Genomic DNA, 18,958 nt, shown 5'->3' with positions numbered 1-18,958 from the left:
TTATTCCAAAGCTTAAAGTGTTTAAATGGTATGTCTTGTTTGCAAGATTATCTTTTAATTAGAATTGTAATACTTGCATTCCAACTGATTAAGCCTCAGTAGGTTTTTGAACTTACACAATCAAAAACAAGCACCACTGAGTAAAATTGAGCTTAGTTCCAAATAAGGAATGCATTATTTGAATGAAATGAGATTATTTTCTGCAGTGTTCAGATTGTTACTCATTGCTTAGAGTTGCTACCTCGGGAAATAGGATGGTGGCTTCAATGCGCTCAGCTGGATCATAGTGCTCTGCTTCACTGGCCCCTCGTCGGTCATAGTAGTCCTCATAATCTTTATTGTCAAGTCTCTCATCAAATGCTCTGTAAGTGACATTGGCGTTCAAGTCTCTATTTTCGTTGATTAAATACTCTTCTCCAAGAAGGTCCTGTTGGGATTAGGAAAGGGGGATATGAAGTACAGTAGACGTATTTAATGATAATTACTTTGCACACTCACGATGAGGCTCTGCCTATATGTGACTCTTTCTCCTACCATTACATTCTGTTTTTCTTTAAAAGAAAAGAAACTTTGTTCATTGAATCCTGTCTGGGACTGCAGATATGCATAGTGATGGCGAAGCTTGTCAACACCGAATGCTGAAACCGGAATGCATGTGTGCATGCCAGAGCTCCAGAAACATGAAGACCAGCTGGCCAGTGCGCATGCTGGCCTTCTGGTTTCTGACATATGCATGCATGCCGGCCAGCTGTTCTTTGCATGCATTGGAGCACAGGAAACCCGGAAACCAGGTGGCCAGTACATGCATGCACACCAGCCAGCTGGTCTTCAGGTTTCTGTGGCTCTGGCATGTGTGAAGATTAACTGGCCGGTGCACATGCATGCACCGGAAACCAGAAGAGCATCTGGCAATGCCGTACATGCCCACACAGAGAGCTCTACATGCCACCTCTGGCACATGTGCCATAATTCACCATCACAGTTCTAGAATCTAGGTACATGGTTTTGTGTGGGATACAGCCTCTAAATATACATGTTCCTGTCCTGAATATACCAACAGACTTTTGGATGCTTATATATATACATACCATATTACCAATAATGAATGGATCTAACAAGTTATGGAAATGGTTATATATAGCTCTTGATTAGATGGGATGAGGAACATGAACCAAAGGTTTGATCCAGTGGATTTTCTACCCCTGACAAGGCTAAGTATTAAAGTATTCAGTACAACTGAAAAAGTTATGGATTTGCATGACAGTAATGTTAAGGGAAGTAGTATTTTACTCCCATTTTAATTTATAAGAGAGAATAGCAAAATGTAGACTTCAGGGAAGTTTGTTTTTATGTTACATCATTTCATTTATTGTTGCTTTGCTTTGTTTACTAGAACCTCAAGATCCACCAACTGAAACAAGAATATATACACATAGAATTAAAGTAGCTTTAATTAATTAAAACAACTTGAGATTTCCCTTGTATCCCTGAAATGAAACCAAGTGCTAACAAAAAAAATCTACCTTTTGTTATTTCTTTCCCGTTTTCATCATTTCAACTATACTGTATGTATGTTTATGAATAATTCCTCAAGTTGTTTAAGCGACAATCCAGATCATACCTAAAATCTTAATCCAATCTTAAAAGCCTAGCAAGGTCTCTCCCAAACAAAGATTGGAGGTAAATTTCAAGGAGTAGATTTCATAAATCTGAAGAAGTGTGGATAAACTATTAAAAGTTCAGTACCTTAAATTCAAATTATATAAAAATCTAACCAGTAGATCCCAAACTTTTATTTTCCTATTTCTACTCTATCCTAAACTAGGTATGCACTTCCAACAGCTAAGAATTAAATTACTGTTTTACTTCTTTGTTTTGGCCACACACTGAGAGGGAAAAGGCAGCTCGGTGATTTCTATCCCAGACAGTAATACTTACACTGTACCCTAGAAATATCTACATTATTTCTTACAATTATCCCATGGGAAATTACTGTGGCATACAAGTTGGATTTTCCCAGCAGTAATTTAATCACCAAATTGCTACTAGTTATGTGCAACCCCTATTGAGATAAGAGTATGTCCAGTTACTCTTTCAACAGTGAGGTCCTGAAAGCACATTCCATTCAGCATTTTCAACAGTCCAACAAGGGTTATTATAAACTCTCTTTTGAGGGTTTTAATGAAAAGGTTAGGATTGAAACTATATGATGGATGGAGAATGTGAGGGTGATGTCACTGGCTGGAGACCAATCAGCTTCCACTTCCAAAATTTAAATAAAAACAATTGTAATGTTAGGCAAAAAAAATGTGGCATAGTGTTTTCTGGGAATATAGTACCTCTTATTAGGAGTGGATTCAACTGAACAAATCCAAATCACATTCTCACTTTACATACAAATGATGCAACCAAACTAAAGTAAAAATAGGAAAGATTTTGGATGTCTCAGAAACGCCTGCTCCCTAGTGGGTTATCCCAATTGCCTTTTTTATACATTGTGCTACCATCCTTCACTGATAGCTACTGTCACCCAATGGTGAGATTCAAAAAAAAATACTACCAGTTTTGTGGGCATGGCTTGGTGAGTGTGGTGTCTTGGTGGGCGTGGCAGAGGAAGGTTACTGCAAAATCCCCATTCGCTCCCGATTAGCTGGGACTCAGGAAGCAGAGAATAGATGGGGGCGGGGCCATCAGAGGTGGTATTTACTGGTTCTTCGAACTACTCAAAATTTCCACTACCGGTTCTCCAGAACTGGTCAGAACCTGCTGAACGCCACCTCTGCTCTCCTCCCATTAAAGTCAGCTATGGGTCCCAATGGTTGCCCTGAAGAGCCACACTAATCAGGTTTCAGGATGGGTGCAGTTTCCTGGTAAGACAGACTGCCATAGGTTTGACTCTGGGGATTCTTCAAGGACACCAACTATTCTGAAGAACTTGCAGCCCCAATGCTTTTCTCCAAATATCGTTTAAAGGAAAATATTGAAGAAACTCTTGAGAATGGCTGTCTGTCCATCATGATGCCTCATATGAGGACTCTGAAAAGAAAGGTGCTAGAGAAGGCAACCCTTTTGCAAATGCTAAATTCTTAGCCTGATATTGAATTGTGAAAATCTGCCAGAACAAACAAAACATTGCACATTCTACTATAGGCAGTATCTTGGGAAGACAAACGGTAGGGACTTGGTTCAAATCCAAATTCTTCCCTGATCTGAGTAGACTACCTCATTGTATCTAAAGATAGAATTGGCAACAGAGATTCTTTAGATGTTATTCTGATTTTGCATTTTGGAATGATAAAGTCCTAGGAAAGTGAGACCTTACGTGTGGTCTGAAGACATCTTATGGCCTTAAAGTCTTTATAAGATTCATGGATTTTGACAGGCCACAGACCACAGATGAATTAGCTGACATCCCAGAGCTTCATGTGGCCCTCAAAGCAGCCTCTAAAGACCTTCAAAATTTGATGCCAAATTATACTTTCAGTGAAGCATGTGAATTAAATTATTAAATACATGACTGGGAAGTAAATTCAATCAAATTAATTTCAGCTGTTTCCAGGCCTGTTCGCTACATTTTGGAGTGGGAATTTGGCTGGCTCCAAAACCAAAACGGAGTTTTCAGTACAAGAAAAATATTGCACCTAGACTTTCCCACCTTTATGTCTACCCCAACCACATTTTCACCCCTTCCCTGCTTTCTTTAGACTCTGAAAGGAGCACACCGTGTGTGTGTGTGTGTGTGCGCACGCGTGCTTGGAAACAATGTCTATCTTACCTCATAATTATCTGTAAGGTTGAAGTTGGCTGTCATAGTGGTAGAAGTGAGAATGCCAAGCTCTTCATTAGGATCCTTTCCCCAGAACTCAGTAGCTGCCTTCATCGGACTGATATCAGTTGGAGTCTCATTCTTGAGGGTGGTGGGGAGACATAGGATGTTAAAGGAATCTATATAGCTTATTTGGCAACATACATTTAGCAATGTGCACACAGATTTGTACAAATTCTTTAGGGGTTAGAAATATGCCAGCAGCCAAAAGCCAACTAAAGTGGTCGTGAAATAAGAGACATACAGGCCAATAAAATCTGGTACCTTGAGGTTAGAGCAGAAACAGCCTTTCATACCTCCATGCCTAGGAGATGTGTTTGGAACTTATTATAAAAGACTAATCTTTCAGTGTAAAATCTCATGGCTTCATATCTGCCAAGTTCCCTGGGGGTTTAAATACTGAAATACATTTGGCAGCACCTACTAGTTAAACCATGTTTGTGGAGTTTGGTAAGAAAGCTCCAGTTGATCAGAGGCCCTGCCATATTGGGAAAGAAGCAGAAATACAGCTGAGCTTTCAAGCACATTAAGTAGTACAGCCTTTCACTCTGAGACTTACGAAACTCAGAACACCTGGCATGAAAATTCACATTTGCTGCCATTCATTTATCTGGAAATCTGCAAAGAGACAGCAAAATCTATACAAGGAAAAGAGTTTCTTCTGTCAATTTGCCCCAGCCTATCATCAATATGTGAGTAAACTGTATGGGTTGTTGGACATCTTTGTGTTGGGTATGTCATTTTCTAGGACTGATGTGCCTGAAGATCAGTGAATTTTGTTCCATGCTGCACCGTTATCTTCTGATATCTATGTGAGCTCATAGCCATTCATTTAAAGTCGGCATCCAATTTATGTATCCCAAGTGTTATGTTCCTGGGACCATAACATAACATCCCCATTATCTTCCAGCAGATCTTGAGGCAAGACAAAGTAGTGCCTTGGGAAGAGTATTATTTTCTTCTTGGAGGTGACTTCCACACATAGGGAAAGTTCCCCTGAATTGGGACTTAAAACAAAAAAGGGGTTGATGAATATATGTAACTGCAAAAGGAATGTCACTCGACGTTCTGAGAAAGAAATAAGGTTTGTGAATTGTCAATTTTGAAACTCAAAGTCACTGAGGAAAGAGATGATGTGTTGGGAAATCGTATAATCCTTTTGATTGCCGATATTCCTTGACTTACAACAGTTCATTTCGTGACATTCAAAGTTAGAATGGCACTGAAAAAGTGACTTAAGACACTTACAAATGTTGCAGCATCCCCATGGTCACGTGATCAAAATTCTGCCGCTTGGCTACTGACTCATATTTATGACGGTTGCAATGTCCCAGTGATGTGATCATCCTTTGAGAAGCAAAGTCAATAGGGAAGCCAGATTCACTTAATAACTGTTACTAATAACAACTGCAATGATTTACTGTGGCAAGAAAAGTTGTAAAATGGGGGGAAATTCACTTAACAACTTTCTCATTTAGCAACAGAACTTTTGGGCTCAATTGTGGTCTTAAGTCAAGGACTACGTGTACTCTGATGATTCCAATAGGCAGGAAAGATGCAAAGAGAACAGATCTTAAGTAGTCATGTATTTCCTCTGACAGTGAAATCTTTGCATATGTCCTTGAATGCAGTTCTTCAGTTTAATCTCAAGTATATCCCAAAGTGGGATCTGAATCTGGATGAACTTGTCAAGGATTGAAAGCTAAGCAAAGCAAGGCTTAGTTAATATTTGAATCAAGCATTAACTTGGATGTAGGAGAAAGGCAATGACAAATCACTTTCAAAACTACTGCCAACTTTGCCTGAAGATGCCCTCAGGTAAAGTTGAAATCCCAATGTTTACATCAAAGCTATCATATTTTTTTTCTGGCAACAGTTTGTGTGTCTATGACAGACAAATGTATATTAATAACTCTATCTTCCATCTATTGACTACTGGGCTAAACCACCCTTGAAATAGCTGCAGAAAAAGCCACCTCCTCAACGTTGCGCATAAATCTCCATGGACAACTTTTGATCCTGAAGGAGCTTCTTTTGAAAAGGCAAATCAGTCAAGTATATTCTCCTAGAACTTGTAGCATTGCAAAGATATCTCAGTGATGCAGTAAGGCATGATTGCAAAAAATGGACTGACTAAGCCAAAAACTAACCAAAGAATTAACTTTGTGGACTGCAATTTCACTCACATACAATAGGAATCTATATAAAAGGGGTGCTGCGGATGTTTACCCGATCAAATGCACAACAAACCTGAACTTTACTGCTGGACAAGTATTTGCAGAATTAGATGAAATGAAGTGTGCCTACATTAGGAGAGGGGGAGAAAAGGATAAGTGGGTGGCAAATTCTTCCTGAGAAGAGATTAGAAAAGAAAAAGAGAAATGCTTTGTTGTTGCCAATACTAAACAGCCAAACAGCTGTAATTCTGATTCTAGAAAAAAAGGAACTCTGCCAGCTGCTCCATTTGGCAGGGAAAAGGTTCCCCTTGGCCAAGGCAAGAATGATTCACTGGCAGGATGAGCTCAGCATCCCCCTATCCTCTATTTCACACATTTGAGGATGCTTCCCTAACATAAAAATGTCATTAGTGGAAGACAAGAGGAAAACAAAATGCAAATATGTTTGTTTGATCATAAGCTAAAACAATCAGAACAAAAGGATCAACAGTCACAAAGGAAATTCCATTAAAGCTCTTAGGATAATGTCCAGATTCTATTATAAAATTACAAATCTCCTAAACTACTAAACCTAGTTGTGCCAGCAAAATTAAACAAGAGTGTGCACAGTATTCAACTGCCATAAACCTATAACTTATGATCAACTTAGATACATAACCAAGAATAATGGTTGAGTCTAAAGCTGTTATTATACAGTAGCTGTGAGCTATTTAGTGCCATTTTTAACATCCCTTTTCACTGCACAGCTAATGCCATCAGGAAGTTAGGATAGTCTCTTAACAACCTTTAGGATTTTTTTTTAAGCATACAGTTGATCTACTGCGGGTTTAACCAACTTGTGATTGAGTAAAATGTCTTTGCCTCATACTGCTTCTTGATATTTTAGATTAAGAGAAGAAAAATAATGGGGGGAAATCTATCCTGCCTGAACTGCAAAGCATATAGAAGTTTTGCTATTTTCTTTTCGAAATCACCAAAGTAGAGAAAACAAGGGCAGGAACATGAAAAATTGAGAATAAAATGGATAAAAGGAGAGATATGAAACATATTATCACCAGGAAAGCAAACTGGAGCCAACTATTTTTATGGAACTGAGTGCTGATTAATCAGTAACAGTTTTTCCTGAATTAACATATTCAAGCCAAGACACCTCAAAGTTCCAATGTCATATTTATAGCTTCCATGGCAGACCCAAGCTAGGGCCTATAATTGATAATGCATCATTAATGTCCTAATGCGGGAATCCATTTTCTGAAAATGTAGGCAATTTGCAATTCATTTTGTATGTAAAATCATTTATAAGAATTTGGAATAGGAATAGGACAAAATAGGACATTAAAAGTAAACATTTGTACGCACATACTTTTTGTGCATGCTTTGTTTCTCTCAATCCTATGTTGGCTATGCAGTGCCTAGAATATTTTTAGCTCTGGGCACCACATTTTGAGAAGGAGTTCAAGAAATTGAGTGTGTCCAGAAGGGAGCAGCCAAAATGATTAAGGATCTGGAAGGAGGGGGGAAATATGAAGAGCACTTGAATTTATTTAGCCTGGAGAACAGAAGACTTCAGGGAGACATGATAGCTGACTTCATGTATCAGAAGGGCTGTCACATAGAAGGAGGAGTGGAATTATTTACAAGTGGTGCAGGAAACAGGAATAAATAACAGTGGATTTAAATTGTTACATGTGGACAAATTTCCTAAGATACAAGCTATTCCATAAAGAGACAACTGCCACAGAAGATGATAGATTCTCCTTTACTGGAAGTGTTGACATAAATGCTGCATGGACATCTGCCAGAGATGTGCAGTGAAGAGGATTCAATTAAATGATTTCAACATTTACATTCTATTATATCATGTTTCAACTTGAAATCTCTGAATTCTCAGAGTGGCCATGTTCTGTATTTCATCCAAGTGATAGGCCAAAATACAGTATGTTTTCATCTAGGAATAGCAAAATTCAAAACCTGATAAGATGAGGCAAGTGCTTCCATGATGTTGAGACATATATTTACAATGTCATTTTTTGAAACGTCATTTAATAGTCCAGATCAATATCTGTTATCCCAGCTCTGTTATTCAGAGGCAATGACCTCTGCATATGTTAGCTAAGGAACCCTGCGGTATTTTAATTATAAGGCATTTCCAAAAGATGGACTTTATACAGGCAGTCCTTGTTTGGCTACTGTTTGCAATTATCACAGTGAGGAAGAAGTAACTTTGTGATTGTAATTCAACTAATGACTGAGTTGCCAGCCCCAATTGTGGTTGATAAATGAAGACAACCTTTATTATCATTGTAGAAGTGCTTCTAAGATATTCCCTCCTGCAATTGCGTAGCACCACAGGATCTACATAGCTCCTAAAGCTAATGCATTGTTTATAATGGTCCAAAGAGCAAAGAACCATGAGTTTGCTTCCCAGGGGTCACTTATTCTATTTGGCCTCAATAGAATAACATCTGGCTATCTGCACCTGAAGATTCCTGATAAGGATGAAACCAGTAACACAGTGCCTACTCTTGCTCATTGTAACTTATCCTTATTCATACAATTGAATCTTAGATCAATGGAAGATGCCATGCTATCAATTTCAGAATTAATGATTCAATAATAATACGGCTCAATGGAAGTTTGCATCCTACATAGATTTTAATTAAAAAGTAATTAACCATTAATAGTTAATTAACTATTTTAAATATCACTTTTAAAAATCCTGTACTATCAGAGGCTGGTGTCATAGTACCAGGAAGGAGCCAGCCAAAGTCTATACAGATATTTTCCTGAGACATATCATGCATTCTTTCAGCTGCCCATCCACATAGAAATGCTTATGTAGCCCTCTTTCAGGAGTGACCATGAGCTCTCTTGATTTTTACTGAACATCAGAAAGAAAATTGAGAAGTTATTGGCCTGGCACTTGATGGAGAAGAACACGTCTTCAGGCGTTCAAACTCACCTGTGTTTGGAACTTTGCAGCCATTCAGGACTAATGGAAGTGGAGTCCTTGAGCTCCCTAGCCAGAGGCTATTGCATATGGTGCCATCAGCCCTCATGCAAGGCAGTCAATGGACAGCCATAAGGGCAGAAAGGCCAGACACTCTGCGGGCAGTTCTGCCTGAAGAACCATTGATAATAAAGCAAGAGGAAGCTGCTAATTAGATGGGTTAGGCATGTTAGGAGGCAATGGGTTAGGCTGGCTGGGACCAGAAGGTATTAGATCAGCAGAGAGCAGTTAGTTGCACTCTCTACCTCGCCTGAGGTTGGACTGAACGAGGACTTCTCGAGGGACTCTTTGTTTCTCTTCTTCTTGCCTCTACCTTTCTTCCTGCCCTTGCCCCTTCCTTTGCCTTTGCCCTTCTTGCCCTTCCTCTGTGGAATGTTCTGCACACAGGGGGGATGGGAGCAGATAGGATAGAGAAGGGGAGAAAAAAAGAGAAGGGGAGGGAAAGGGAAAAAGAAAGAAGAGATACTTGAGAAAGGAAAAAAAATATTTCCCCATTTCCTTAGAACACCAAAAGTCACCACCCATACGTCCAGGCTCAGCCAACAGGAAACCATTCACAAGCGACAGACATGAACATGGCACCAACCCCTTGGAGAACATAGAGGAAAGACCATCACACAACGGATTTATTTGTGGTTCAATATGACTTTCTGGAGAAGACAGATTTGGAAAGTAAGAATGTACCTGTTTCTTTTTATCCACATAGCCCGGAGTTGCCCCAATTATATCCTTCTCAGGGTCCTAGAGAGCAACCTGATTTCTTTTTCACCTGTGGATTAATCATCTAAGAGACTTAAAGAGTCATTCCCATGAATCACAAGGAGAAGTTATCCGAGCATCTTATGAGCCTTATCTTTAGGAGATAAGACCAGGGGCAGACTTATCAGTCTAAAAAAGGTGTGAAGATTTCCACAAATGGTGGAATGGATCAGTGGTGAAATTCAATTTTTTTTTTACTGCTGGTTTGGTGGGCATGGCATGGCTTGGTGGGCAGGGCAGGGAAAGGATATTGCAAAATCTTCATTCCCACCCTACTCTGGGGCCAGCCAGAGGTGGCATTTGCCGGTTTTCCAAACTACTCAAAATTTCCGCTATCAGAACCTGCTAAATTTCACCCCTGGAATGGATACAGCTAAAGTAACATAGGATGGTGTCTCAAGCATTTCTACCATCCACCAGATTACTACTGCTTACAGTGAAAAAGTTCTAGGCACAGCAAACAATTACAACACTAAAATGATGGTAATTATGTGATGACATCATCATGTAGATGCTGTGATTGTATACTTCTGAGGTAGCCACATTCAACAGGCCCAAATTTCTTGGAACAAGGACAAGATCTAACAAATAGACACTTTCATTTTTTTTCAACAAGTCACTCTTTTAATCATTTTCCCCCAAGGAAATTGGAAAACATGTGGTTAAACTGCAATTGACAAAATCTTGAGTGATGGGGGAAGATGGATATCTATAAAAAATGTCAGGCCAATGGTGTTTAGAGGGGCATTTACATTCTTTTAGAAGGGTTTCCCCGGGTAGCTTAATGCCCCTGAAATTCCCTCACTCCCAATAGCTACTTCTTGATTTTACTAAATCAGGTATCAGATTCTGCCTCATTCACTCCAAGAAGACTGAGTCTTTAAAAATATCAGGAGTTAACCAAACTCTCAAAAGGCATAAATTGTCACGAGATACAACTTACTTCACCACATGCATCTGATGATGAGCTGCATTTCACAAAAACCTATGCCTTTTAATACAAATTTTAATGGGAAAAGATGCTAGCAGGATCCTGTTTGTTTGTTTGTCATCATAGACTAACACAGTTCTCGATGACTGTAAACTACTGAATAGGGAAAATATACTTGCTGGGTATAAAGTTCTAAAATCCATGTCAAATGTTTAGAAGGGGAGAAAGATCCATTTGTTTGTCTGTCTGTTAAATTTATTTGCCACCCATCTCACCGTGGGGCTATGCTGGGCAGCTTACAGTAATAAAACAAGGGAGGGGAATGATTAAAAATGCAAACATGACAATAGCAAAGGAATAAAACTATTAAAAATAAACAATGGAAGTACAATAATATAAAATTTAAAAGGTGGGTGGGAAACAGGAAGTGCAGAGGGGAGGCTGGGTCAGCTAATCAGCCCAGTAGCCACCTCCAGTGATATATTCCCCCATTGGGTCTCAGGCCAACCAGCAGAGCCAGGTCTTCAGGCCCTTACAGAAGGATAGGAAGAAGGGGGCAAACCTCACCCCAGGGAGCAGGATGTTCCAGTGGATGGCACTACAGCAGAGAAGGCTCTCTTCCTGGAACCTATCAGTCAGAGTTCCTTGACCAAAGGGATTCTCAGCAGGCCTCCTCTGCTGGCATGAGCAGGGCAAGCTTGTCTTAGTGGGATGAGACAGTTCATCAAATAATCTGGACCTATGTCATAGAGGGCTTCAAAGGTCATAATCAACAGCTGCACCCAGAAGCAAACTGGCAGCCAGTGCAGCTTGCAAAGCAGCAATGTGACCTTGGGTCATTTTGCAGGCCCCAAGGGCTGCTTGTGCTGCTGCACTTCGTACCAGTCGAAGTTTCCAAATGCATTTCAAGGGTGGCCCCATGTAAATCATACTGCGGTAATCCAGAGGAGAGATGACTAGGGCTTGAGTGACCGAAGGTAGGGAGTCTTGATCCAGGAAAGGCTGCCGCTGGTGCACAAACCAAAGCTGTGCAAAACAAAGGTCACGACCATCCCTGATCTTTGAGCAGGAACTGTGAGTCCAGGAGAACCTCTAAATTGAGGATGGGGTCTGAATGGGGTAGTGCAACCCCATCTGCAACTCAAGATGTCAAAGACCCTGATCTTGAAGCTCCAAGACCCAAAGCCACTCGGTCTTACCTGGATTCAGTCGTAGCCCACTGTCCCACACCCAGGCACCATGAAAAGGTAGCAACTCAAGTCACCAAATGTAGACATCTAAATTTCTTATCAGCATATGAATTATATCTCAACTCATAGTTATTTAGAGTAACGTGGAGAAAGAGATGCGTTTACTATTTAAGGACAGAGAGCAGGGACTTCAAAGTGCCAGTTTCATTCTCATAAGCAGATGTCGTTTCTGGGTGTCTGCAAGGAACTTTGGCACAGAAGATTATCCCAGGGATCTTGGCCAGGAACCTGGCTATTAACAGCTCCGGCCTTTTGGTTGCCTACCTACCTCTTCTGCATCCTGGGTCTGCAATTTGTAGATGAGTTGTCTGTTGCAATCAGGCATGTAATCCTGGCAATATTGGGCAGCAGCTGCTGGGTCTGGCACAAGAAGTAATTGTTGGAGATCACCCTGAAGAGGAAGAAGCACAGTACAACCATTCAGAATCTTTCATGAACATATGATATGCTTATGGATTTTCAATCCAAGACTTTATTGTATAGAAAATTTCCTGTATATTATATTTTACAATATAAGTTCTTAAGAACAACTCTAACAAAGTGAGACTGCAGCAGGTCCATCTAAAAAAAATGTATATTTTTGTTGTTGACTCTTACAGAATATTAACTCAGATTATCATTATCCAGAGCTTAACCAGTTAGCCTTCCTCTGCTAATTTAATGGGCTGTGAGAATAACCCTGGGAGGCAGGATGAGGAGCCACAACCAGGGAAATGGCCAGACAAGAAATGCCTCATTCCACAGAAAAAAATGGAGTGGAGACAGCATCTCAGAAGGGACCCTCCTTAATCATCTGGGAAGTAAAGGCAGAGGAGGAGAGAGGTTCTTTCAGACTTTACAAGATTATAGTTGCACGCTACTTATAATCTTATAAATCTGTCAATCCTTTGAGGTAGTCCAGACAGGAGTAGTAATACTTATGGTTTGGTTTCCTTTCTGGACTACCTCAAAGGATTGACACCAATTTTGCAAGGCTCAAAGCACTTTTCCCCTCCTTTGCCTTTAATTTTAATTTCCAGAAAACTTCTGTTACACTTTCTCCAACTGTGTTTCTGATGAGGGGTGAGATAGTTCTCACCTGACCATTGCCCTGGCTGCAGTTCTTCCCCGTTTCCCAAGGTTATTACAACCATTTGCTTAAAACTGAATAAACCTCATTGCTGTGGCTCAGTTTGGCCCTGACTGGCACTCAGTTGCTTAAGTTTTAAATTGCCTCATCAATATCCAAATCAATTTAACCATGGCCCTGGATGTACCTAACTCTCATTCCACTGTGTGCAGATCTCATCTCACTTGATTCAATACAATGGGAACAAACCAGCTAATCTGTCAGCCACTCTGAATTTTGTGGTTTTTTTAACCTTGCTCTAGAAAGCCAGACACAAATACCGCCTGCCAATTAAGAAGTTTGCAAATAACTCGGTGCAATTCAAAACTTGGATATTTATATATTAACCACATTTAGTATGACAAAGAATGTCCACTCATTCGTTTCTGCCCTCTCCCTCTCTTTATGGTTTGGATTCAGAATGCCAACAATAGCTATATTAAATTTTTATGGCTGCCATGTGTATGCAAGCACACTCTCTTATGCAGCTGAACATGCCCCAGCTCCTCTTGCTCAGCCAGTGTGACCCTAGCAGTCCTGGTGAACAGAGAACATTTGCTCCCAATTAATCATCTCCCAAAATACGGCCAGTAGGCCTACTTCCAGAAGAGCTCACAAAATCGCTGTTCCCACCTGGTCAGTTGGGACCCACAATTAATCTGCTCCCAGCATTCTTGAGGAGATGGAAAGGAAGAGAAATTAAGAAGCAAGATGGAGGGCGGGCTACAGTGAGTCAGAGTCCAAGGCAAGAGGTCAGGTAGGGACAGAGAGGGCTACATCAAGGCAAAGGAAGCCCTGTGGTTAAAAAAGGAAATCACAGGGGAAGGAGCAAAGCAGCCAGAATTGGGGAAATGTCAACATTCCCACAGTTCAAAAATAAACAGAGAAGCATATATGCACATAAATGAACCCAAACAACTGCAAATTCTAACTATATAGACTTGCAAGAAAACCAAACGCTGAAGAACCCAGTTGATATATACAAGATAACAGCGCATGGTAGTCAGATATACAACATGATGCAGACTTTGCCTTTATTCCTTTAAACATATACTCATGGCTAGATTAGTTATGTTGGTTCCTGAGAACATTAAGCATTCACACACTCCTTGCGTAGAAAAAGTGGTCGGGGTGCAACTGCAGTGGTCCCTGGTGGAAGCAGATTATCTCAACCTGTCTGGTTTCAACCCTGCATTCATTATGCACATGACACTGATGATATTTGATAGTGATCACTGGCAGGACCAGGATAGGGATACTGCATCCTTCCCAATCCTGCTTGATCTCTTAGCTGCTTCCAATATTACCATTCATTATTTCTTCTGAATCACATCCAACATTTGGAAGTGGACAACAATCTGTGCCCCATTCTTGTTATTATGTTTCTTAATTTTCATTATTAGAACTTTTAAATCTTTTGAATTCTCAGCTGTTAAAGTAGTGCCCTCGAGGTATGGTATTTTTGCTATCTCTTCCTCCAGTTTTAAAACCACAGTCACCATTTTTCAATCCAGTATCCAACAACCTATTCAGTGTATCAGTTGAATAAATAACAGGAGTGTATGCCATCTTTTGCACTCCTTTGCCAGCTGAAGCCAGTATGCTTTGCCATGTTCCATCCATACTGTGACTTCCTGGTTTGTGTAAAGATTTTGCATAACAGCAATGAGATAATCTGGGATTCCCTATTTTCCTAGGCACATATGGTTTGTCCAGGTGGTTTTCTTGATAAAATACAGGAGTGGTGTACTATTACTTTCACCCTTTTATTTTGAAATGATGCCTTTGAAGTTGTGACTAATGTAATAGTCTCTACAACATCTTCCTATATTGTTGTTGCCCAATGTAGGTGCCCGCTTGCTTTAGCCTTTATGCCTTGAGTGGCTCTACTTGGAATACATAGCCCTGGCAAGGACTCTGGAGCTCTTTGTTCCTCCTTTCCAGAAACAGCCTTCCTCCCACCCATGATGAGGCAACCCAACAGGACCCAAGGAAGGGAAGAGTGGATGTAAATCCATAAATATGCAATGAACGTACTAAAGAGTTTCAAAGGACTGAATGTATGCGTCTATTGATTATTTAAAGAAATGCCCTTCACACATTTCAGTTTACACTTTACCGCATGCCACACTGAACATGACTGCAGCACACACAGAGATTTCACACAACTGGAAGAATGGAAGAGAGCTTCACAAGACCCTTTCACCAAATTTGTAATTAATTTATAAATGATAATTTATAAAACTATTCAGCTCTTCCTGCAAGAGCTGCTTCATCTTGAATCCCACATCCACTGGTTCCCAATTCTTTTGAATACATGTTTATTTTTACTGGAAATTGAAGAGATGATTACAAGATGGAAAAGCTCTATGGAAAAAGGTATCTAGCCCAGCCTGGGAACATTCCTCTGGATTCCACTCCACCTGTCCCCCATTCCATTGCAGAGATCCCTGCCATCATCTTCATTACAAAAGGGAGTTACCCCTCAGCAACCACCCACTGCTAAGCTGACATTTCTAGGCATTCCCTCCGTCACTGCCCAATTACCAGAGGCAGATGGCCCTAAGCCAAGGTTTTCTAAGCATTACAACAAGAAATGCTTGTTCTTGGCCACCCCGAAGTCAACAACAGCCTAGACGCCTTCAAAAATCTTGTGCCCTCTGACATTTTATGCATAGAGAAAGAATGCATTGGGGGTGGGAGAGGGGTGGAATGCGGCTTTTCTCTGCTTTCGGGGCTATTGAAACTAATAAAGTCCTTTATAGAGGAGAAATCCCTAAGTTGTCTTCCTGAAGAGTCTGATCCCACTTAAAAGAAAGATATTCCTATTCTGGAATGCACACAGAATCCTCTGTCTTTTTCTTCTTCTATCCTTTCCTTGGTTTCTGTTTCTTGACTCTCTTTCATTAGCGATATTGTCTTTTGAGTTCCTTGCTCTGTATCTTTTATGATTTGCTTTCTAATTACCACCCAGCCTTTAATCCAGACTGTTAAGATTCCCCTCTTTCACAGATACTTAACTGGAAGCCTTGCAACAGCCTCATTCCTTGGGGAGTTGAAGAAGACTTTGGCTATTGTCTATGGTGTATGCTATCAATGAGCTCCTTTTCTTGCCACCCAAAAATGAATAAATAAAGTTGAATGGATCTCAAATCTCAGCACTGTCATTTTGGAAGGCCACTCCCCAAAATTCCAATGTCTGCTGATCATAAAGTGGGGACTATTTCAATAAAAAAGGCCTCCACATAAATCAGTCAGTATAAGCATGCAAAGCAGAATGCTCTGCTGACCATTCTCAACCAGGCAGGCAGCAAGTGCCAAAGAGGGAAGGAAGAAATGGGAAGATGACATAGTACACAAGTCGCTGGCTTTCCATACTTGGAAATCATTTTGTTCTTCCCCATGGCAGCAGAGCAGGGATAGAGCAGAAAAGATCATCTGTATTCTGTGAGGCTTTGTAGCTCTACAAAATATATGCTGGTGCAATTTGTCAATCCCAGACCCCTAGCAGCCTCCTGTAACCTTGCCAGGCACAGTGAAAGAGATGGCACAATTGGCATGGAGGGAGAAGGATCTAGAACTAGGAGATGCTAAGGTGGTTGCGTGAAAAGGTGAGGTGGGGGGGAATTTGTACTCTAACATCATTCGAATCAGCAAGGAGACATGTATAAGTTAGTTACACCAGTGTAACTGACTGATACTTTCTTTGGAGTGGGAAAAATGATTTGAGATTTGTGAATATTTTTTCCTACCTCAAAAATGTCTTCATCTGGCCGACGTGCCCCAAGCAAGGTGACCCCATCAATACTGACAACTGGCTGCTTGCTTCGCTTCAGGGGTAATGTTATAGCATCTTCACAGTCAATGTTCAAAGATACACTTTCACCTTTCACACTTAGAGCAATGCGGTGCCATCTGGTAAAAGACAGTAGAGTTAAGCAACTTAGTGGAACAAGGCAGCATTAGCTTGGGAACTTCAGATAGATCCCGATGAGTTTATTATTGTGCAATCCTTCTGCCTTATTCACAAAATAAATTGTATCTTCCAGTTGTAACCCTCCCAAGAACTCTTACTTACTTCATTCATTCATTCATTCATTCATTCATTCATATATATTACAGAAGATAATAACTGCAGAATGCCTTTCCATTAATAGTGCAATAAACCTTCCATTTGGAAGCATCACAGATAAATCTTACTTTCAGCTGGCAGCTCAGTGAGTTTTGCTTAACATGCTATACTGCCAAATATATTTGACAGGTTCCATCCTTTTCTTTTATGTGAACCATGAAATCATGAAAAGCCGAGGATTAGCACTGTGGTGCTTTGGGACAATATAGACATAATACATGAACCCACCTCCAAATTAACAGCTTTTAAAAAGTATCTGAAAAATCTCATGACCAAAATTCACATGTTTTTACTCTTCCTAGTGGAACTTGACAGTTTTAAATAATGTTTGCCTATAATATTTTTCCTATAAACTATTTTACATATCAGCTGAAAGCAGGACCAAGGGTTAAGGTCAACTATAGATCTGGTCACTTAGCAAAAAAGATAATAGCTGTAAGCAGGAGTGTCAAACTGGCAACTGTGGGCTGAAGGAATCACACATAGGCCACGCCCACCCAGCTCCGCGAATGGGAAAAACATGAAATGTCATGTGACAGCAATGTGACATCGCCAGTTTGACACCCAGGCTGTAAAGGAGGAAGCAAGTCATTAAACTTTCCTGCAACTTTTAGTAGGTTTTCATTAATGTATTGTCACCATTACCCCATGTCTGGGCTGAGAGCTGGATGTGGAAAAGAACTGGTTAAGGTTACCCAATATGATTCTTGCCTGAGGTGGGTAGGAGTGTTTGAAAACACCTCTGACATAAATCAAGCCTAATATTCTATGCCATTTCCCCCCTACCTCCACTCTCCGGCTGTGTAAGGCTACAATCCTCATGCTGACTGAGGAATAAGGAAATTGTACTAAACATACCTAGAAGGTGTCAGAATAATGCTCTGAGCATTATATTACAGGCACTAAAAATGTTTATTTGTTTTTTTTTTTAAAGAAAAAGAACCGGTAGCATTTGATTTTCTTGTAGTGCTTTAATCATCAAGATAATATATTTAACAGTGACATCAGTTCGATGAACATGGATGCATGCAAGAAGGGGGAAATTATGCTTTGGTCACACAATTTTAGTTCTATTAAACCATCTAAGATATTGCAGACTTCACTTTGTTTAGTAGTTGCTCTTTCTTAACCACCGAAGAAGCTGTGCTTTACGGCAGTAGCTTTTGCAAACCACAATTGTTGAGATTTTGGCTTCTTTAATCCTGGGATTAAAATCCAAAGTGTTGATGTATGCGTGCTTGTGTGAGTGTGTGTAAACATTGTCTCTCTCAATCTATCACACAAAGAACCTGTTATGTATCCCTTTAAAGACCACTGCAAAAGTAATCATATTTTAAAAAAAACAACACTCAAAGTAAATAATATTTCAGTCATGTCCACATTTATGTGATAAGATAAACGTTTTTAAATAGCTCCCTTCTATTTTTTCCCCCTACCCCAATATCCCAACTCACTTGCCATCAGCCAAGTTGACTCTGTGAAAATGAGGATAATCCTCAGGCGCTGGGAAACCCAGCTGGTCTTCATAGAGAAAGACAGGGGAACGTCCAATCTCTACACCAAGCTGCTGTACACCACGTTCATCACACAGGGAAAACAAAAAAGATTGGCTGCCTTTGAGTGCTCTCATTGTGGCTAATATTGAAAAGTCCACTGGGAAGTGGCCATCTGCAAGAGGAGGAGATAATGCATCCTGAAAAATCAACAGAACCAGGAACCAAACAAGCGTTTTTAACCAATCCCCAAACGCTCCCCCATTTCACCA

At 40.3% G+C, this 18,958-nt stretch overlaps 1 protein-coding gene across 1 annotated transcript in view; it reads right to left on the bottom strand.

Moving 5' to 3' along the window:
* COL5A3 (collagen type V alpha 3 chain) overlaps window positions 1–18,958 on the bottom strand; it is a 133,710-nt gene that overhangs the window by 82,325 nt on the left and 32,427 nt on the right. Inside the window, exons 3-8 of the mRNA XM_087710659.1 lie at window positions 18,648–18,861; window positions 16,814–16,976; window positions 12,222–12,344; window positions 9,259–9,390; window positions 3,776–3,907; window positions 242–427 (exon numbers count right to left, since the gene is read on the bottom strand). Coding sequence (XP_087566785.1) covers window positions 242–427; window positions 3,776–3,907; window positions 9,259–9,390; window positions 12,222–12,344; window positions 16,814–16,976; window positions 18,648–18,861 — 950 coding nt within the window. The remainder of the gene's footprint in view (window positions 1–241; window positions 428–3,775; window positions 3,908–9,258; window positions 9,391–12,221; window positions 12,345–16,813; window positions 16,977–18,647; window positions 18,862–18,958) is intronic.

Source organism: Thamnophis sirtalis, unplaced genomic scaffold (genome assembly GCF_051295495.1).
Source record: "Thamnophis sirtalis isolate CommonGarterSnake01/CBP01778 unplaced genomic scaffold, rThaSir2_p1.2 scaffold_3, whole genome shotgun sequence".
Lineage (NCBI taxonomy): Eukaryota > Metazoa > Chordata > Lepidosauria > Squamata > Natricidae > Thamnophis > Thamnophis sirtalis.
This window is presented reverse-complemented; position numbering and strand designations above follow the sequence as displayed.